Source organism: Ambystoma mexicanum, chromosome 3q (genome assembly GCF_040938575.1).
Source record: "Ambystoma mexicanum isolate Mex_15411 chromosome 3q, UKY_AmexF1_1, whole genome shotgun sequence".
NCBI classification, from domain to species: domain Eukaryota; kingdom Metazoa; phylum Chordata; class Amphibia; order Caudata; family Ambystomatidae; genus Ambystoma; species Ambystoma mexicanum.
The window spans coordinates 1,289,427,114-1,289,449,685 of NC_090926.1; the positions used below are offsets into that span (position 1 = coordinate 1,289,427,114).

The 22,572-nt window shown below is 47.1% G+C and overlaps 1 protein-coding gene across 3 annotated transcripts in view; it reads left to right on the forward strand.

The window, feature by feature from the left end:
• CC2D1A (coiled-coil and C2 domain containing 1A) overlaps nt 1-22,572 on the forward strand; it is a 988,624-nt gene that overhangs the window by 533,460 nt on the left and 432,592 nt on the right. For all 3 annotated transcript variants that reach the window (XM_069604374.1, XM_069604377.1, XM_069604375.1), the window contains 2 exons: nt 8,637-8,710; nt 9,171-9,229. In XM_069604374.1, coding sequence (XP_069460475.1) covers nt 8,637-8,710; nt 9,171-9,229 — 133 coding nt within the window. The remainder of the gene's footprint in view (nt 1-8,636; nt 8,711-9,170; nt 9,230-22,572) is intronic.

The window sequence follows — 22,572 nt, forward strand, 5'->3', positions numbered from 1 at the left end:
GAAGGAAGGGTAACCTCAGTTTCCAGTTACACAGTAGGCTCTCTGGTCCCTGGAAATCGCTACTGACGTCCTTTCTTCATCTTCCTCTTCGGTTTCAGCTCTAGTGGTCGACTTGTCAGTAGCTTCCAAGTTGACAGTATTTATCAGGAACTACAGCACTACTTCTGCGATCTCTCCCTGCAGTTTACAGAAAGGGGTGGTCTGGCTGTCCAATCAGGATAACCAGCCCTCCACTGGGATTGGTTCCTTTCAGGCGGGGTAGAAAGGCTGCAGAGTTTTTGGCTCCTCCCTCGCTTCCTGCCTTCTCGGACACTCTGGAGCCTGGGGGATGGGGGATGGAAAGGATTCCCGCCGACGATAAAACTTCCACTGAGGTCGTTCCTGCCTAGAATGGTAGGGGAAGACCTCGGAAACAGCAAGGATAAAAATGGCGATAAAAGGAACCCACCAATCTAGCCGAATGGTGGCCCTTCTGTGCATTACCACGGCTGATTTAACAGCCTGCGGGTAATCAGACTAAAAAGTCACTAAGGTAAAACCACTGCCACCAGCCATTCAAGTAAACTTGCAAGTGTAACGAAAATGCTACTGGTAAGTAACAAAGGGGATTCATTGTATTCCCTACTCCCCCCCCCCCCCCCCACCCCCCCAGCACGCCACATAAGGTGGGGTGTGCTGGCTCACTATATAAAATGTCAAGGGGGATGAAAATCCCTCTTCACCACTTGGGAACAGTAGTTCACCAAGTACATTAAAGAGAAATTAACAGAGAAACCCAAAGGGGAAACCCAGCCTAAGCCCAAACGTTCTAGGAAACTAGAACTCCAACCATACACTATGGAGAGACTTAAAAAGGTCACCCATATAAAGAGTAAAAAACTAGGTGAGAGGGGGAAAAAGATTCCAACTCCCCTAGGGACAAGGAGAAATAATCCCCAATTCCAAGCAACAATGTTCTGGGGTTGACGCTGGTCAGGAAGATTTATCGCAGATATGAACGGCGTGCTGTCATGATGCCTACCCCCGGGGAACCAGACCAGGTCCAGCAACCCCGGAAGCAGGCATCAAGTTATTTTGAGCAAGCCCAAAAACCCCTGCTAGGGGCTGTTTGGGTGCGGTGGCGCCAGGCTCATAGATTAAAACTTACCTGATGCAGACCATGCTGCAAACTTACCTGATGCAGACCATGCTGCAGAGCTCCAACCAAATGAAGCTTGGAAGGGACTATTTTACCTAGGGACTATTTTTTACTCGGGTGGGGCTGGGGAGGAATACCTACCTGGGACTACTTTGGAGGCTATTTAAACCACGCCTGAAGAGCAGCACACGCTTCACGTTATTCTGCATCCAGCAGCGTAACGCTCACCGTGTCTGCAAACCTGCATCCAGTCTTCTGCCACGCCCGCCTCGAGTCTGCAGCTTCTAGAAAAACGGAGGAACAGAAGGAGAAGAGGTTAGAAGAAGAGCAAAACCTTCGATCCTTACCTGAATTCCGGATCCACCGCGCCTTCGAGCTGGAAGAAAGAAGCATTTTACATGCACTGCCTCACCTGCTGCAGCGCTGCGCTGAACTCACCGGCCTTCGCAGCATCCTCACGATTGACTGCATCCTTCTGCACGTTCCCACCGCGCCCTGGCACCTAAGGGGAACACAAGAACAGCAAAGGTGAGCCAAGGGAATAAACAGAGGCAATAGTAACTACCCCCATAAACTTACCTGATTACCGCCGGGGGTACTATTCCTCTTCACGGGTCGGCGCAGTCTCCATTGCATCCTCGCCGTACCCCTGCCCCTAAGGGGAACAAAAGGACAACAAGGTGAGACGAAGGGACAAACAAGGGGAACTCTTCTCACCACAATAGACTTACCTAATTTTACCACCGGAGGCATTATTCCCCGAACTTCATATTTTCTCTCCACACCTGAATAAGCGAACAAGCCACAGGTTACATTCTGGCCTTATTTTATTGAACTGTGTATGATAAGCCAAATCCTTACCTGAACTTCGTCAGCTACCACAAGGAACTCTTTGCTGGGGTCAAGCTGCAAACTGCAAGAAATCGGACAAGAGTGAAAGTCAGACATGTGAACTCTTACGAACTACATACTTTTCGGAGTCAATATTGTTCTGGAACTCACCAATTCCTTTGAGCCAGTGAAGCAACTGGTTATCAACGCGCCCCTGCGCTCAATGCAGGATGGAGAGCTCATTTTTTCAAACCATCAGGTGAGACTATAAGAGGGGACATCAAAGGTGATCTGTGGGGAGAACAGCGGGGGTGGGGAGATTTACGCTCAACCCCACGAGTGGTTAATTCCCTTTCTCCATTTACAGAAGAATATTCCTACGGGCCAAGCAAACGAAGCTAGGTGGGCCAGTCCAGTCCGTCATCTCGGCCCTACTCAGCTGTCCAGTTCCGATCAACGCCTCTGTGGGACGCAGGTGAGAGTAACAGTGTTCAATGCGTGGGTACAGAAGCCCTTTTCCAATGAAATGGGCAGCTTGCGGTGCAATGTCAGGCGGCGTGAGGATGGAGGTTCAGTCCCCCCAAACCCCGCGGACACTGAGGAAGCAGCAGAGTGCCGCCTGCACTCGCCAGTTTCCAGATGTCCGAGGCGATGGTTTAGACCTCGATCTGTTTTCTCCTCACACCGGTCTCCCCAATGACTGCAATCTCCAAGGACTTTCCCCAACCACCCAACTACCCCCTCCGAACCTAGAGGAAAGCACCTTAGGCTGTCAGGTTGCACTGCTGAACGTGAGCAAACTAGCTAAGCGGTTACCTCCAACAGCATGTGCAGTGTCAGGGAGATTTCAGTTTTATGCTTAATACCCTCTCCTAGTGAGACTCCCAGAACTTTTTTGCTGGACTTCTGGACCTTTTTCTTGTGCTCCTGAATGTGGGGGACCCTTTTCCCCCTAATTCGTTCTTTTCTGCTCTAATCCTGGGAACTGTGTTCTACATGTTTTACTTTATTTTATGGAGTCATTCTTTCCTCTATATCTTTAGAGGCATCTGTGTTTCAAGTTTGCAGCACACAACACCTTATGTGCAGTGTTGCTGTGAGCCCTTTGGGCTCTCCTTTACATAGTATTTTTTCTTCCTTAGAATCTACTCTTCTTGATTAGAGATGGATGCTTTTTATCCTAACTAGATTTTCCTTTTTGAGGGATCAGCACACCCCACCTTATGTGGAGTGCTGATGGGGTACTTAGTATCCCCCTTCTTTCTGCTCAGTGACAACCCTATAGTCATGGGTGGTGGCAGTGATCGTGTTCTACCGACTTTTGTGCAATTTGCCACTGCAAGCTGTTTTCACAGCTGTGGTTATGCACAGAAGGGTTACCTATGCTCCAACATGGTGGCTCTTTCTTTTTCTTGCCATTTCTTGTGTGGTTGTTCTTTGTTAGCCCTCCTACCATCCTGGGAGGGGGAGGTCTTGATGCGAGTTTTGTCTTCAGCAGGAACCCTTTGTGTAGCCGCCAAGGCTCCAGTGTGTCTACGAGGACAGAAAGCAGGGTAGGATTCTGAAACTCTGCCATCCCGTGTCTGATATGCCTGAATGGAACCACTTCCCACTGGGGGGGCTGGCTGTCTTGATTGGACAGCCACCCGCCCCTTTCTGTAAACTGCAGGGAGAGTTTGTAGAAGAATGATTGGGACATCTGATAAAAGGTGAGGTTCCTGAGGCAGAAGGCAAGTCGACCACTGGAACAGACGATCCAAAGCCAACCCGGGATGCCGGCAGACCCTTCCAGTAACCGCAAAGAGACCACTGCTGTCCTGACCCTGTTTTCAAATCAACAGAGGAGCTCTGAAGAGGATGACTCCTTCGCTTTGGCTGGTGGGACCAACTAGCCATAAGACGACCTGCAGAATGAGCCATCCCCCAACGTGATGTGACCTTCTAGGGCTGCTAACCTCCAATACCAGGGGACCTCCGACCCAATTGCAGTGCTTTGTCATCCCTAGAATGAATCCTCACAGAACTTTGGACATCCAGAGACAAGATCCCTCTCCTCAAAGTCTCCTCACTAGAGTGTAGGACTGCAGAATCGAGGTGGATCGACCGGGTAGTAACCGTTCACTGTTGGAGCTGGTAAAAAGGGGCCAAAACTGCAGACCGACGTGGGAGTCAAAAAAAATCCTTGCTGAGAGTCCTTTCTCGTGACTGTAGCTGTGACACCCCTTCCAGAGTCCCTCCTTTCGCACCATGACCAAGGAACTGGAGACTGGGTCCACCGCTGTTGCATAGGAGAGAATCCAGCTGCATCTCTGAAAGTCTAGTCAAAGCAGGGTCTCCCTTGCTCATCCAGAACCATCAAGCACCACATCGACACCATTGCTGCAGCCTTGGCCGATTTCTGCAATCACTCCTTTGCCAATGGAACCTTCCCCACCCCCTTCTTGAGAGGTCCTCGGCCGATCCTTTCTCTCATTCTAACTATCGCCCGATCTCCATCACTCTTTCCCTTGGCAAACTCCTGTAAAAGCTAGCCTTCTCCCAGCTTAATCTACATACTAAATCTGTTGGTTGTCTCCACGACCACCAGTCTGGCTTCAGAGCTGCCAGAAGCACGGAAACTGCTCTCCTGAACACCTGTGAAGACTTGCTCTCTAATCTTCCTTCTGTCCTCATTCTCCTCGATCCATCCTCTGCTTTTGACATGGTCAACCATGCCATCCTGCTCAATCGCCTCCGTGACAACCTGGGTATCACTGGTCAGGCACTGCCCTGGTTGACCTCTCACACTGACCGACCCTCTGTTATGCTTGAGCAAAACATGGCAATAGTGCGCAGTGTATTCTGGGAGCACTCAGAGCCATGATGGATATTTACTTCATGCCGCAGTGAAAAGCTGTACTCATTTTGCTGAGAGCTAGATTCACAATGCTGAAGAAAACCTGCTTTCCAAACCTGGTATGCAGTCAAGGATATTTCTGCTGGGAAAGCTTGCTTTGTTATGTCTTGTTATGAGTTACGGGACTGTTTTCCATGGTGCTTGTTTTTAGAGGAGGGAAGCACTTTGCTCCTTGAGGTTACTGTCGGTTGACCCAGCTGGCAACCAACAGCTGCTCATCAATGCGCAAGTGCGTTGCCAGAAGGTTCGAGAAATTGCCACCCCTTTTTGAAGAGTGCATATATGCGGAACCCCTTAGCGGTCAGGTGAGACCTCAGCCGGAGGGAGGGCGCTTTCGTCCGGCATACCTGTGGGCTGTTGTGCTTTCGTCCTGGCAGTCATTGGGGTCTTCCAGCCGCTTCTTGCGAGATGAGGGATCCGGTTACGTCCACGGTGATGTATTTTCTTTTGAACTCTCCGTTTCTTCTGTGATTTATTTCTATGTTATCACTTGTTGCTTCCAAGCTTTGAATAAATAGCCGTATAAGTGCTCATTATTTTCTAAGAGTGTGTGTGGTTGCAAGTTATTGCGTCTACCTGCGTTTAAAGTATTGGTTCCGTAATTGCACTGGTGATTAATGACTGTCCGTGCAATCTGGCCGAGCAATACACCCTCCCAGGTCCAATTGGGGTATTTCCTCTCTTCGATCTCTCTCTCTACTTGTGGTGTTCCCCAGGGGTCAAACCTTTCTTCCTGGCTATTCAACCACTACCTTGCACCACTGGCCCACCGCATCGCTACATATTGCTCTAACTTTCAGTGTTATGCAGATGACACTCAGCTCTCTGTCAGGCTCCCCTCAGCCACCCCTGCTCCTTCTCTCATACCAGACTGTCTGGCCCCAATTCAGAAATGGTGTGCTGCTAATTATCTCTGCCTTAATGACGGCAAGACTGAGATCCTCCTCATCTGGACACCTGCTCCCTCCTTTCCTCTCCTCTCGCTCTGGCTGCCCACCCTGGGCTCTCTTCCTGCTCCTTCCTGTGAGGCTAAGAACCTTGGTTTCATCTTTGACTCCACCCTCTCCTTCTCTACTCACTTCTCCAACGTCTCTAAGAAGTCACTCTTTCAGCTGCACCTCCTCAGAGGTATTCAGCCTTTTCTCACTTTCCCCCAGAAGCTCACTGTCTCTAGATCCCTGGTCCTCTCCAGGCTGGACTATTGCAACAGCCTCTTTCTAAATCTGCCTGTCTCTACTCTCCGCCCTCTGCAACTCATCCAGAACAGGACTGCGAGGCTTGTTCTTAGCCTCAAGCCCAGGGATCGTATCTCTCCATCTCTGAAATCTCTGCACTAGCTCTCTGTGGGTGCAAGGATCTCATTCAAGACCCTTTGTATCGTCCACAAGGCTTTCTGGGGCCTGGGCCTGCACTACCTGCAACTTTCTCTTCCTAAGCATCTTCCTTCTCGAGCTCACCGCTCATCCACCTCCAATTCTCTGACGGTTAGATACTTTTCTAAGCAGAGAATGGGGGGCAGATCTTTCCTCTGCTGGCGCCTTCCTCTGGAACAGCCGCCCCGTCTCTCTCAAACTTGAGCAGAACCACCTTGGTTTCAGAAGCAACTCAAGACCTTCTTTTTTGCTTCTGCTTTCTCTTCCTCTCTCCTATTAATGTCCCTGATGGCTCCACCCTGAACTCTGGCCTGGGCTCCGTCAGCACTTGAGGGTCTGTATCTGTAACCCTACAGTCTCTTCTCTTTGCACGTAAGTGCCACCCTCTGGCATCACTTATTGAGTCACCTGCACTTCTCCTCACCCTCCAACCCCCTTCGTACTTCTCCCCTCTTCCACGCACTAGCGTGATCTGAATGAATGACACAAGGCCTAGTAAGATCGTTTTTTTTCCTCCTTCTCTTTCCCCCTCCTTGTCTTGTCGCGCCTAGAAACACATGTGTACAGGTGCGTTATAAATGACATGACCTATATCTTCTTCAATATTCCTAAGGTATTGTGAGGGACAAGGTAGTACTTACATCAAGCCAATTTGTCACTCCTGTGTTACTGGAGTGCTGTAACGGTGTTTGGGTGTTCACCCAAACCCATTGCTCAGGCCCAACAGCTTGTGAACCTATAGGGAGTCCTTTCCACAGTCCTTGGTAACTTTTCTTTTATTCCACTAAAGCTTCCTACTTGCCAGTAATTGAAGAACTTTGCCTTTTCTGCTGCTGCACATGACTTTGCACCCCTCCTCAACTGACTCTGAAGAACTGTTAACTGGTTAGGAAAGGACTGCTAATGTATGGGAATCGTTAAAAAGTATTACCAAGTGGTATATTCCTATTGCCGCTGCTGAATCACCCTTTCTCCTGACAGCAGTACAGTGTCTGAGTAACTTTAATAAGTGAATTGATTTATCATGGAACTGTGTACATTCCACGACTGTTGGTTTACTAACCTGAATAGCCATTGCTGAAGTTGTCGATTGTGTTGGTTAGTATAAATAGTATTTACTTACCTGAATCTTACTTTGCCTTGTCTATATAAAATAATTGCGTATATTTTACTATAGCTTCAAATGTGTAAGAGCGTCTTTGGGCCTATGTGTTTACTAAATTCATTGTACTTACCTACAGCTCACATCTCCCTCTTAGGAAAATCTCCCCAACATTCAGTAGTAGAGTACTCTTCTTTTTTTACTGTTTTATGTTCCTATGTCAGTAGTTGTGCATTCCTTCTGTGCTGTGAAAGTCAAAAGGCTTTATTTACCACCAAAAGTCGGGACAAGAAACAAAGGCACAGCAACACGTTTGGGCTTCCATGAGGTCAATGAAGGGAAAGTTGCAAAAAAGAAAATTTTTCAAATCACCAACTAAGCCAGTGGTTTCAGATGCATGGGACTAACATTTCCGTAGATTTGGCTAAGCGCGTGAATGCTGGCACCTTAGCATACACGTGTCCCAATAGACAGAATAAAGTACACACCCCACTAGGGAATGAGACCAGAAGAGCCATTGCAAGGGAAACAAAATGTATATAAGTAAATAAATGCAAGCAAAGAACTCTGCTGCTCGAGAGCGCTCTGCCAACAGATACACGGGCAGCACATTAAAAAGTCACCAAGGGTCATAGTGGCATCACATATAGGTAACCAACTAACAAAATTGATTGGCTGCGTACATATACTAATCCCAGCTCCATATGGGGTACCTGGGCTTCATTGGTTGCTGTTGCTCCATCAATCACAGTGCACGTGGTCAGCTGGGCTCATCGGTGCAGGGTAAAGGTCAGTCGAGGTTCACAAAGATGACATAATGCTATCTGGCTAAACTAAACAGAAATTGGCATGCAAAGAATAATGGCTGACATAAACCATTGCATCAAAGGGGGGTCGTTTATAAAACACAGAAATGTAAATTCTCCCTAACAGTAATGAACCTTTATTTATGTATATTACTTCTGGTTGTCAGTGTTTCTGTTGAACCCTTGGTATATTACAGCCCTCTCTCCCTCCCAAGACAAGCCTGGCTGATCTGTCTATGCTACCATGAGGTCAGGTGGTGCAGCCTTATTCTAAGAGTGGAGTCTTGAACTTTCTCAGTTGAATGGTTTTACTAAGCCCTTAGACTTCAGAAAAACTGTCCTAACAGCATCAATAAAATCTGTGAAAATACCGGCAGGCTCACAAAGACTAAAAGAATGCAAAAAGTGGATTCTGTCCTAATAGGGGTTACTTTATTGATTTGCGAATGCATCGATTGACATTTCTCTTTCTACCCTCTGCTGGTTCTAGGATCTTCCCTGACCTGAACACCAATGACATGGTGCTGATCGTGGTGAAGGGAATCAACCTCCCGGCACCCCCAGGTGAGTAAATTGTGTGAGGGCAGAGTGGGAAGGAAGACTCTGTTTCAGAGTGTGACCTTGAGGACTAGTGGATGGCGGGAGTCCTGGGAGAACATGGATAGCTGATGTCTGGGCTAGGAGTAGAATGAAGGCGTTCATGTCAAGCTATGAGGCTGATGAGCAGTATTTGGTACAGGAGTATTGCCTGGGGATGGTGGATTGCTGGGCATGCAAGTGCTGTTAAGGAGGAAACCTGAACTGAGTTTGTATTTTATTGTTTGTGTGTGTGTGTTAATCTCTTTAATGCTCCACTAATTGGTCTTGCGGGTTTGGTCTTTCCACGTTTCTTGGCCCACTGCTCTTGCTCCATTCTGTGATGGCTTTCCTTGTAAGGCAGGCCTTTCGTTGAATGTTGGTGAGGTTTGCTCTTTCTCCACGCCCCTTACCTTGTGTTAAGCCAATTCCCTCCATCTCTCTTTAGGTGGCAACGCCAATGACCTGGATTGCTTTGTACGGTTTGAATTCCCGTACCCCAATCTGGTGAGTGAGAGTTTGTTACTAATCTGGTTTGAGGTGGAGGACAGGAAGTTCAACTGAAAGCTGTCTCTGAGATAACAATGAATAGTATTTTGCCCCCTGCAGTTATATTAATTACTTTCCTGCTCTCTTGTCATGGTTGAGTGGTATCCATAGAAGGAGTCCTTTGGGGACCACAACTAATAAAGGCCAATAGACAAAAATATACGTTCTCTGCGGAATTGATGCTATTTTTCAAGAAGGTTGCAACTTTTTTCATTTTCTGTGCAGATTACCTAAATTGATACAAGATCACACATTTTAGCTTTACAATAAATAGTTCATTATAAACTTTGATTCATTAATAAATACTGATCATAACCTATATACTGAATCTGTATATCGAGTAAAGCCTGGAAATATAAGAAACACACATTTGTTGGAACATTTCAGGTGCACAGTGATTCACACCAAATTGTATTGATAGTCCTAGGGTACAGTCTCATTCAAACATGAGTGTGCACACTCCTCTAGAGGCCATCAAATTATAGCCAATATCAGAGCGATACTATCCTAACAATCCTTTTCCAACAGTACATTTTTCAAAGTCTATTATTCAGAACAAATAAATGGTTGTCAAGCGTGTTTCGGCAGTAACATCATCAGTTAAGGCCAGGCTAAATTACTCCTATGTGACGCAGACTCAGTGACAAGACCACCAATCAGTGCTCTTTCACAAAAGCGAATGAGGAAGAGTTTGAACAATCAAGCCTGCATGACACAGCTGTGAAAGAGGCAGCACGTTTCAAGACTGACGTCTATGCCTGCTACTAACTTGTGACATATGTCTTGTATAAATCACCAATATAAATGATTGAGACTCCAGAGTGCGATCGCATTGGGTATGTCTGGCTGAAATATACCATCCGTTCATGGCATGTGAACTCTCTCCTGGATGCTCCTTGTTAAGATGGATTTTCAAAATCGGACCTCGTGTCAAGATTTTGGGAGGCTACCCTATTTGTTGTAAACGGGGAATACACAGAGGATAGCCAAAAACCAACCCGGGTACGGTAGCTGAGCAGCCCAGGCTTAGTCTCAGGAAGTGTGTGAGGTATTGGGCTGCAATGAGGCCACCCAGGGCAACAGGAATAGTGATTAACCAGGCTCAGGGGGTCTTGATTCGATTAAAGCATTATGCTGCAACTTCTTTTACTATCGGCTGTTAGGTTTTTGTTTCTAAATTCCTACTGGTAGTAAGACCTTAGTAAGCTATCCCAGTGGTTTGTAGATCCCCCAACTCTTAGTATCAGTCTGTACTAACTCAGGACCTTGGTAGAGTGGCAGAGCAGTCAGGCTTATCTAAGAGGAAGATGGGAGCTGTAGGTAAATGCACTGAATCCAGTTAGACAGGCACAGCAAAGAAGCACTTAAACATATAGTTCTATAAAATGTATTTATTATATTTACACCAGAATCACTTTAAATACTTCAGATGTTTATACTAGAGCACTTGGTAATACTTAATAATGCACTTCAAAGTGCACTTTCACTTTTGTGTTTTTTCGCGGTTACATTTGTGTCAACATTAGAAAGGGAAAAGACAATGTTATCGTATTATCGGTTACTGCGCACTCATGCGGTTGTCAACGGTTTATTTGGTAATGCATTTACTCTGAAAACACATATAGTAAAGTCACTTAAAGGGAGGAAAATGATTTGTTAGTGTAACATGAGCTTAGTTCAAGGTTCTAGAGATGTTTCGTCACCAAGTATGGATGGAATGTAGACAAACCTGGTGATGGTGGTGGGTTACCCTCCTGATCCCACCCTTTGGGTGTCCTCTTTCTGGCCTTCATCCTTGGGTCCTCTTCCGGTTCCGGTGGATAAGGTTAAAAATATGGGAGTTATTGTCTGGGTCCCTATCGATGGAAAAGTAGGTCACTGCAGTGTGCCAAGCCAGCCACTTCCAGCTTAAGATCCTAAAGAAGGTGTTACCCATGTTTCCTGCCCCACTGCGTCCACCAGTGGTGGCAGCCATGGTGTTATCCCAGCTAGACTACTGCAACTCCCTGTACCTGGCACAACCAAAGGGCTAGATCCAGCGGCTGCAACGCTTGCAGAATCTAGCGGCCCGCGTGGCCACTGGCACATCTTATGGTGCCCATATTGCTCCTCTGCTCCGAGCCCTTCATTGGCTTCCGGTGACCCAGCGGGTCAATTTTGAAGCACTATGTATTGTTCACTCTGCACTTCATGGCCAGGGCGCCGAATACCTCCAAGCTAAATTCATTAGATATCTTCCCAGCCGTAGTCTGCATTCTGCCTCGACTAATCGGTTGGTTATCCCGATCTTTAACTGGGTCTGGGTCGGTGGTCGTGCGTTCTCCATAGCTGTGGCTACTCTGTTGAATGACCTCCTGCTTGCTATCAAGAAAACTACTATCTATCTAGCCTTTAGGAAGGCCTGTGAAAACTAATTTATTTTAGGCTGAGCTGGCTGTAGTTGTTGTTACCGTCTCCGTCACTTAGCGCCAAGATGCCTTTGGGCGACCGTGCTCTTTAGAAGTAACAGTGACATAACATAACATAGTAAGTCTTTAAGTTTAAAAACACAACCCTAGCTAAAGGCAGTTCGGAGAGGGCTTGAAGTCTTGACAAGCAGTTAATTACGAAGAGTTCCTGTGGATTTTTTCTAGAGTTATTGAAGCAGCAAATTAACTAACTAGGGAGACATTAAAATGGACTTGAAGGGGACACAAGCATCGGCTTGGGTCTGAGGTAGGAGGTGGTTGCCCTGGACACCTGTATGTACATCAACGCTCTGGAGCGACTTCTTGGAATCAGGTAATGTTAGGCAGAATCTTGTGCAGTTCCCTTGGTTGAGGTTCATGGTTCCGACCAGGGGAAGATAAGATCTTGTCGAGGAGGAAACGTGGAGTCGTTGCACTGCACAGGGATGAAACCAGCCGCGGAGTTCCGGATTAAAAGGTGCAGTCCTTTTATTCGCGGTCAAAAGTGGTGAGCTTGGCTATCCGGCCACCGGGGTGCTTGGCACGGGCGATTCGACCAAGTGACGTCTTTGGAAGCGAAAAAAGGACGAACTGGTGGGTCCTACCAGCTCAAAGGGAGAAGACTCTCCAGCAGAAGATCTTCCCTTGTGTGGTGGGTTCGTTGCAGCAGGGCTTCACCGGTGGTGTCGTCGATTGCAGGTGGCTCAGCTTCTTCCCTCTTCGGATTCTTAGGTCCTGTGGCGACTTCTGAAGTTCCAGTCCCAAAGGCCCTGCTTTTATGCAGAAAAACCCCCATTCATCAGCCTAGCTGTCAATCACACATGCTTAGTGGTTAGCCGGGCATCTCACCACTAGGCCAATCAGTAGAGTGCGACTTGGGCTGCGGAGGCAACGCAGTCCAGGGTGCCTATTCCCCCCTCGAAACCTGCCAAAATAGTGTAACAAAGGGCTCGACCTTGGTCAGAGTTACAGAGACGGACACAAACGCCATTTTGGAACCGAGTTCTGTCAAAAAGACACAACCGTAGATTTAATATTAAATAAATATACCAGCAGTATCTTTAACATTGCAACAAAAAGTGGTGCGTTTAAAATCAATGGGAAAATCCCATAGAGAATATTCCGGAGGAATATTTCGCGGGGTAACCACTGCCACCAGCCAGAAATTCGACGAGGGGGGACGGTACAGTGACCCCTCGAAAACAGGCCCAGGGGCAATCAAATTACCCCTTACCAGTACTTGCACAATATGATGGTTTGTACTGATTCTGTTCACATTTTTGGATGAGTAAAGCCAATGGTGACTTTACATGTCCTGGGAGACCGTAGTCAGTCCCAGGGAATGGAGTCTATGTTTGGGGGTCACTGTGATACCCCTGTGGTATTGCACTGAGGGTGATGTGTACCACACATACAGAAAACAGATGATACCCTATGGAGTAAAAAAGAAACCCCATAGCCCATAAGCACATAACAAGTGAAGGACATACCTCAAATCATGTCTAAGAGTGGGAGCAAAAGAGTCTCACTCTTAGCAGGAGAAAAAAACAAACCCCAAAAATCAAGCAAAGCTGCTGGGGGACTCACTAGGTTTGGGAAATTAGCCTTATCAGAGAATCCTCCCCAACAGCTAAGCAATACCTTGTTTCCCCACAGTACCGTAGGTCAGAAGAAAATGTTTGTGATGGATGCTCAGCGATGCAACTCTAGACCCGACCTCCGGATTCCTTGGTCTGATGCCTGAAGGCAGGACAATGGATGGGATCTCTTCACAGCGGTTTCAAGGTAGGACATGTGCCACGACTTTTAGCAACTTCTGGGTTCACTCTGCAATTTTGGCACCTTTTCTGCAGCACCAACAAAGGACACGGATCGTCCCTGGCAAACTTCTTAGCTTCCTGCAGTCCCACGCTCTGATGTCTGGAGTGTCCTTATGCGTACAGCAAAGATTTGGACAGATTCAGCCTTTCCACGACTATGCACTCGAAATGAGCAGCAGGTCCCCTGGTATTGGGGTTATGCAGCTCTGGAAACTCCTAGGACACCGGTAGATGGCTCGTTTCAAAGTTTGTCTTGGGATTGGTTGTTCCCACCAGCCGAATGGAAGGAGCTGTCCTCTTCGGAGCTCTTCTTTCGCACAGAAAACGAGGTCAGGACAGCAGTGGTCACTTCACGGTGTTGCAAAGGGTCTGCAAGTATCTCTGGTGGTCTTCTTCAGTTACTTCAGCTTCCAGTGGTCGACTTGCTTTTCACTCCAGAAGCCTCACCTTTAATACAGTTCCAGCACACACTCCTCTGCAATCTCTCTCAGTATTTTACAGAAAGGGGCGTTTGGCTGTCCAATCAGGACCGCTAGACCCCTTGTGGGAGCTGGACCTATTTAGGAACTCTGGCAGACAAAGGACAGGGTGGTGGAATACTCCTCCCCCACTTTCTGCCTGCCCAGACACTCTGCAGCATACGCGGGGATACCCAAGGGTTCATGCCAAAGGCAAAACACAGACACAGGCATCCCCCTCCCAGAATGGTAGAAGGGCTAATGGAACAATCACACTAGTAATGTGGAAAAAAGAAGGGTCCCAAGTTGGTACTTGGGTGCCCTTATTGTGCACTACGGTGGCTATGGGCAAAGTTTACGGTACCAAACAGTACTCAATAGTTGTTAGAAGACGCCCACTGCCAACAGCCATAACTAGGTGATTGTCTGTGACTAAAAAGCCACAGGAACAGAGAAGGGGGAATTCTAGGTTTCCCTTTGGCACTCCACTTAAGGTGGGTTGTGCCAATCTTTGTCTATAAAGTTTTGGGAGAGATTCTAAGTATCTCTCTATCCTTAAGAACTGTAGTTACTCTACGATATTGAACACTGTTAGGCAGAAACCTGTGCAGTTCCCTCTGGGACCACTGCAAAAGATTTAAGACTACAGGTGTTTGGCAGTAAACCCACTTGGTAGCGGTCTGTACTACACAGATTCACTTGGTAGCTGTGGCTGAGCAGTCGGACTTCCCTCAAGAAGAGTTAGGCAGTATACAGAGTATTCTCAATAGGTCAAGAGACCACAATAGAACAAGTAAACACTGACCAGGGCTTGGTGTAAAAGAGATATAATTATTTATTTAAAAACCACATCTAGAAAAACACACAGGCACTAATAAGTTATTCAAAAACACGGTCACTAAAAGACATACACTCCCTTAAAAGAATATTAGACAAGTCTTAAGTTAAGCCACAATTATTTTCAGACAGCGGTGAACGCTTAACGTAGATGGCACTCTAATAATTCGTTTTGAAAAGGGAGAGAAAAGCAGAGAATAAATTGAAACAGATCCCAACACTTTTTCACAAACACAACAAGAGGGGAAGGCAAAGTAACACCGTGAATTCACAGTCAGTAGGCCGGATCCGCTTTAAGAGGATCGAAACGAAATGTGTCCAAGGTCACACGGTTGCAGTGCACAAAAGTCTTGTAATGGTTCAAAAAGGAGTTGGACCAAAGAAAGGGACCAGTTAGAGGGTCAAGGCGGCCAGCCCAGTCCAGAAGGTTAAGGGGTTATTACCTTGTAGCAATCTTTAGAAAGGGAGGCCTGGCGGACACGGTACCTTAAAGTGGTGAGAACACTCCAGCGGGGGCAGTTGTTCCTGGCAGCGGATGCAAGTCGGTGCTTCGTCTAGGGGAAGAGAGGATGTTGTCGTGGAGGAAGGCAGGAGTCCGTTGCACTGCCAGGGAAGAAACCAGCCGCGGAGTTTCTCAGGTACAAGGAGCGGTCCGTTGATTTGCGGTTCAGTGGCGAGTGGCTATCCAGCCGCCGGGGTGCTTGGCACGGGCAGTTCGACCACAAACCGGTCTGGGGTGTGAAGAAAGAAGGTAAAACTGGTTGTGCCCACCAGTCAGGGGAAGAAGCCTCTCCAGCCGGGAGATCTTCTCTGTCGTCGGGAAGTGGTGAGTCGGTTCTGCAGGGCTCCACCGGTGGTGTCGTCGTGGTAGGTCGGCTCAGCTTCTCCCTCGTTGGATTCTCGGGTCCTGTGGCGACTTCTGAAGTTGCAGTCCCCAAAGCCCTGCTTTTATGCAGCATACCCCCATTCACTCAGCCTAGCTATCAATCAAACATGCTAAGTGGTGAGCCGGCCGGCTCACCACTTGGGCCAATCACACAAGAGTGCGACTTGAGTTACCAAGGTAACTCAGTCCAGGGTGCCTAAACCCCCTCCCACACCTCCTGTGGTACCCAGACAGAGTGGCACCACTTTTGGAGGCTTCTGTGGAGAAGCCCGCCAAAATGTGGAACAAAGGGCTCGACTTGGGTTGGAGTCACAGAAGAGAACACAAACACCATTTTAGAATCAAGTCCTGGCAAAAAATACCAACCGGCGAATTAATATTAATTAAATAAACCGACGGTATGTTCGAGGCTATGAGAATTAAATAATTAAGGTTGGAAGCCTCGAACAATGGGAAAATCCCATAGGAAAATATTCACGGTCGAATATAAAAAGTAGTTTCCACTGCCACCAGCCAAAACTTGATCAGGGGGGACGGAGACGTGCCCCTCGACTAACAGACCCCGGGGCAATCGAATTGCCCCGACCAGTACGTCCACAATATGATGATTTGTACTGGTTTCTGTTAATAATTTGGGACTAGTAAAGCCAATGGTGACTTTACATGTACTGGGAGACAGTAGTCAGTCCCAGGGTATGGAGTCTATGGTGGGGCATCACTATGACACCCCTGTGTTACTGCACGGAGGGTGCTGTGTAACACACATAGTAAAAACACATGAGACCCTACAGAGTAAAGGACCCCATAGCCCATAAAACACATTAACAGTCAAAGGAACACCATAAATCATGTCCAAGAGTGGGAGAAAAAGAGTCTCACTCTTGGCAGGAGAAAAAAACAAACTCCAGAAATCCAGCAAAGCTGCTGGGGGACTCACTAGGTTAGGAAAATCAGCCTAAAGAGAGAATTCTCCCTAACAAACTCAAATCTTAGAGGACCCTAGGGGTGCCCAGCAACACTGCTGATAAGGAGCTGTGTGCTGCAGTAGTAAAACACAGATGCCTTTAAGAGCTATGGAGCAGACCTACTCCATAGTACATGTAGAATACAAAGAATAGAGTTCCAAAAGACTGCGCCCACAGAAATGAATGGGAGGAAAACAAAAATGTCCTGCAAAAAGTGCTGGGGGGTGGGGGGGAGTTCTCGCTAGGAGAGGGGATGAAGCATAGCAATGATAAATCTCCCTAACATCCACTCTTCATCAGTCTTTAACTTTGAAAAATGTTTTTTTAAAAAACTTTTTATTATTTTTTATTAGGGAACTAAAAGTCCCTGTTAGTCCCTTCAATCCTGTAGTCCTTGCTCTGACCTCCTCCTTCCTGACCCAGCAACCCCCAAAGTCAACAAAGTCTCATCTAGGCAACTTGAGACAAAAGCCAACCAACTCCACCTCTCAGTACGCTGTAACAACCTCCCGGACTCGCTGCAGCTCCCAAAGGGGGCCATTGATCACTCAATCAGCCGTTCTGCTCCTCTTTTGTAGGTCGAAAGAAGAACAGAATCAGGGGATGGGGTGCTGGGGAGGGTACGGGTGGTATATGCAACGCATCGGTATAAATACTCATCAACACTAAAACAATTTGGATAACAGTGCATCGGGCGGGAATAATGCTGACCTCTGTGTCTTTAATAGAATTCTGACTCCCAGATCTGTATGCCTGGGTAATCCTCATACTATGTCAAGGCCGAAGGCGAGCATTATGCTTGTTCAAAGTAAAGCTATGAACTATACCCACTGCTATTGATGCCATTGCTTTGAAGTAGAATGCTTTGAAGATGCTATCATTTGTCATGATATCCTGCAGACTAACACCTGCGATAAAGGCTTTGGAAGCTGCTGCGCCCCTCACTGAACGCCCACCAAACTTAGACATGTCTTTCCTCGCCTCAGCCATGACTTTGTGCACCCCTCTGGTTATGGTGGCTGCCGCTATTGCCTTAAATGATTTTCTTTGCACAATCAACAATTGCGTCTCGCCGGCTGGTCAAAACTCTGCCGTCCTCAACTCGTACTGTTTAATGCATGAGGCCACACAAAGCTGAGGGTGTCTCAGCAAGTAAGGGTAGGAGACTGAGGAACAGTTAGTCTTAGTTTTATTTGCAGTGGTGAAAGTGATACCCTCAGGACCGTAAATCCTCCCGTCAATCTCCAAGGCTTTGACGTCTGGGACCCTTTTACACAAAACTAGACATGTCCGCATCACTAGCATCCCTGACTGCTGAGCCAACAACAGATATTTGTTTGGTGGATTCCTGCTGAGAAAACATAGACTAGGTCTATGTCCCAGAGATGCGTGTATTTCGAGAGCGGCAGGGAGCTGAACTTTATGCCCTTAATCTGTCCGACGGCTGCAGGGCGATCTCACTGGCTTCCCGTCAATGCACAGATGCCCTGCTGAGTTGGCTGATCTGTACACTCCTAGCGTTCAGAAAGCCTTACCATCCACTACCATCCACACTAGGAAATTGAGTATTTGTACTACAGGCGCAGAAACTGGTTGAAGACCCTGTTGTTGCCAACAGTCCCCCATTTGCTCCATGCAGCGTTATAGCGCCTTAGGGGGGAGGGCACCCATCATTCTTTGATGAGCTGTGCAGCCTGTCTCGAAATACCCATCAGGCTCCAATGTCTCCTGCCACCCTGCAAGTCAACAGGGGCAGGCTCGCTCTGGGAGGATGAAGCCTCCCAGTTGGGTCTGTGAGCAGGTCGTGGTTCTGAGGAAGTGCTCGAGGGAAATCGGAGGAAAATTCCATTAGAGCTGGAAACCATGCTTGCGACTTCAAGGCCGTGGCTTCAATCACTACCTCTACCTTTTCCCTGTGAATCTTCGCTAACGCTCTGCTTAGCATTATGAAAGGCGGGAAGGCATACTGTAGACTCTTCTGCCAGCTGTGTAAGAACACATCTGTTACTAACTCTTCCTGGTGCAGCCTCCAACGGAACAACATGTCTGTCAAACCGGTCGATATCCACCGGACCCCAGAGTTCTCTTAACATCTGAAACACTCCTCTGTCCAGATGGTAGTCGTTGGCATCCATTAGATATCTGGAGTTAGTCTGCTACCGCATTCTGGGAGCCTGGGTGTTATTCTGCCGTGACTGAAATCCTGAACTCCAGGCAATGATGCAGACATCTTTGGCTAATTTTGCCAGTAACCTGGATCTTGTGCTTACTAAATTATTTATATATCCATCTTCAGGAGAATGCTACACCTGACCCTGTCTCTTGTTAAAGCTTTGATGGTGAATGAGCCAGCTAACAGTTTGAGACAATTGATATGCAGGCTTGTTAGGTAAGATTTTATTAGTAATGATATATCTTCCTGACCTGTGTCAACCCTAGAATGTTTTGCTTTTCCTGGTTATTTTTCCTTATACCTCTGTGCGTGGGAACCTTTTTCCACACACAAATGATCTTTTACTCTTTTTATGGGTGTAATTTTTAGGCTCTGCATAGTGTCTTTCAAATGTTATCCTCTTCAACACATTTTTGGCAATAAGTGCATATTGTTGCTGGGTTTCCCTAGGGACTCCCCTTTTAACTTTCTCTGGCTAACCTTGTGAGAACTACAGTTCCCAAGGGTAGAAAGGATCTTTGGATCCCTTTTACATTTTATTAGGTGAGACCCGCACACCCCACCTTATGTGGAGTGATGCGGATATATGGAATATCCCCTTTCTCATTTTAAATGTAATCTGTATGTTACAAGGACTCACCTTTAATGGCTAGTGCACCTTTACCGCAGGCTGTTTGCACAGCCCTGGTAAAGGCACCCATGGGTGCTCATTTTACCAAAATGGCCCCTGTCTTGTTTTTTCACCATTTTAGTGTTCCCTGTCCTTTCTTGTTCCTTCTCGTGATAACCAGGGCGGGAAATTCCTTAGTGCGTTTTTTTTTTGTTTGTTTTGTTTGTTTTGTTTTTGTGTTTTTTTTCTTTTTTTAAAAATTTTAAAATCTTCGGCAGGAGTCCTCTGGACTTCCCCGCCCAGGCTCCAGAGTGTCTGTGAAGGCAGGAAGTGAGGGAGGAGTCCAAAACTCTGCAGCCCTTTGTCTTCCAGCCTGAGTGCAAGATTCCAGTTCAAACTGGAAAGCTGGCTTCTTGAAAGGATTGCCAACCCCCTAAGTTTGAATGTTGCAAGGCTCTTTGATTGGCTGGGTCCCTGCATAAAATTCTGAAGACTTTGCGGCTGAAACCATTTCCAGCGACCGGAGAACCTGCTGTGTAACCGGAGCCTACTCTTGCCCTTCTTTCCAATCGACCTAGGGACTCCGAAAACGAAGACTCTGACCCAGATCCTGGTGAAACCCACTAGGCCCAAGGAGACCTGCATTTCGAGCCATCCCACGACGTGCTGCAATCTTGCGGTGCTGCGATACCCCAATACCCTGAGACCTCAAGCCATTGTGCGGTGCAGTCTTCCAAAATCCTGAATCTCGCTGAAACTTCGTGGACATCTTGCTGGATCTCCACAGGCATGATTCCGGTCCAAAAATACCCCTTACCGGAGTGCTGGGCCTTGCAAAAGACCCAAGTGGTGATATTCTGTCTTCTTCTATGCTCCTGAAAAAGGTGTCAAATCCACACTTGCCTAGAGCCTTCCCTGTGATCCTTGCTGCAAAAGTCATTCCGGTGTTCTGTCTTCTTACTGAAGGAAAACAGCAACCAGGTTTGTGGCTGCAGATCCTGAAGTCGTCCTGCTGCAAAATCCTCTTCTGTGCTGGGGTACTGTGCTGGCTTGGTTATTTACTTACCTTAAGCCTCTTGTCATTCCTGTGTAGTTTTGAGGTGTTCACCTTGATTGGGAGACTTCTCGTCCAGTGCACCCAGGTCCCTCATGGAATCCTCTTAGGGTGTCTTATGTGAAGTTCCTGGACCCTCAACTAACGCTAAAGTAAAATACTCAGCTGTTTGAACAGTCTTCCTTAGGACCTCTGACTTTTGCTACTTAAGAACCTATCCTGTAACTGCCCGTTGGACACTAGACCTGAGTGACCCCACTTCTGCCGCTGAGAACACTCATGGTTGGTAACTGTAACTCTGAGAGTAAACAGTTACAAAACGTATTACTTACCTTAGAAATGTTCTGCCATTCTGAAAAGTATATATAAGGTTGTTTTACTCACCTGTGAACTCATTGTGACTCTTCGCCGAAAGTAATGCTGTTGGTTTCACTTCAGTGTTCCTGTTAAGATAACGGTCTAAGTGTCCCCCAACTGGGTCTTGCTTCCCCTGACTTGCTGTTAGCCTGTTCAGAATAAGTCTGCCTTAGGTTTTACCTAGCTAGAATAACTTTGAGTCATTCATAAAGTGTAACATTGGGTTTTGCTTTCCCTGGTCTGTTTTAGATGGACACAAAAACAGTCTTGCACCTGCCTTTGAGTTGCTTATAGCTCCTGTAAAAGTATATAGGTTTTACTTACCTTGAGTATAACTGTAACTGTGTTATCTAGAGTTATTGCTTCCCTTAGTCTGTGAACTAGAAAGCAACTGTAATTGAATTTCTGATGCTTGTAAATCTGCTTAGTATCGCATGCTGTGCATATAGTCAGACATCTAGTGGTAATCGCAGAGTATTGGATCTTTCTAGCGTGGATCGAAAGGGGATGCCGACATGGGCGTGACTGTAACACTATCCTCAACGCGACATGTAGTGTACCCAAAATCCTTCACACGTCGAGGTCCCTCAGATTCTTTTTTTCTGCTAAACTTATTGGTCGCCTTATGCGGAGCTCGCAAGCGTTGATATTGCAAAATAGTTTTCATTATTTTGTTGTCCCATAACCGATTGTCTAGTTTCGACTATTTCTTCTTCGACTACTTCGTGGACCCCTACGCCTAAGACATCCACTGCTGTTCAGTGACTGGCGCATCGATTGATGTCTGTCGACCGCTGTATTGCTCTCCTCTAAAAAGTGCACGGAACTACCATAAATCACCAGTGCAATTATAGAGCAAATACTTCAACCCAAAAACAGACACAATAATTCACAGCCACGCACACTTTAGAAGATAATCAGCTCTTTACGGCTATTTATTCAAAGCTTACAGGTACATAGAAATAGCTCATACAACTCACATGGGCATAGATCACAAAAAACATAAAGAAGTCAAAGAAAGAAATACATCACCGTGGGCGTAGCTTAATGGAACTTCATCTGGCCAGAAGCGGCTGAAAGACCCCGATAACAGCCAGGCCAAGAGCACAACAACCCACAGGAGTGTCGGACCGAAGCGTCCCCCCTCCGACTGAAGTCTTTGTGCTTATCCCGTCTGACCGTTGAGGGCTTCCGCATATATGCCCTCCTCAACAAGGGGTGGCAACTTCTCGAACCTTCTGGCAATGCGCTTGCGCATTGATGGGTGACCGTTGGTTGCCAGCTGAATCAACCGACAGTAACCCCAAGGAGCAAAGCACTTCTCTCTCCTAAACGCCCCGGGAACTCATCTCAAAACCTTGGCACAGGCCGAGCAAACCCAAAACAAACTTCGCTATCAGGTACCAGCCGGCACCTGCGGATCTTAGCTTTCCCAGCGCCGTGTCCTTGGCTGGGAATGCCTGCATTCCAAGCCCATCAGCAATAACGTTGAAAACATGTTGTTTCGCAAAGCAAGTGTAGCTTTCCACTGAGGCATGGATAAATATCCATCAAGGCTCTGAGTGCTCCCAGAATGCACTGCGCACCAGCGCCATGTTTTAGCTCAACCATCACAATCCACCCTTGGATATTTACTTTCCATAGCCCAGTGGCAAAAGAGGCGGTCTTTAAAACCAACGAAATATCAGAACCAA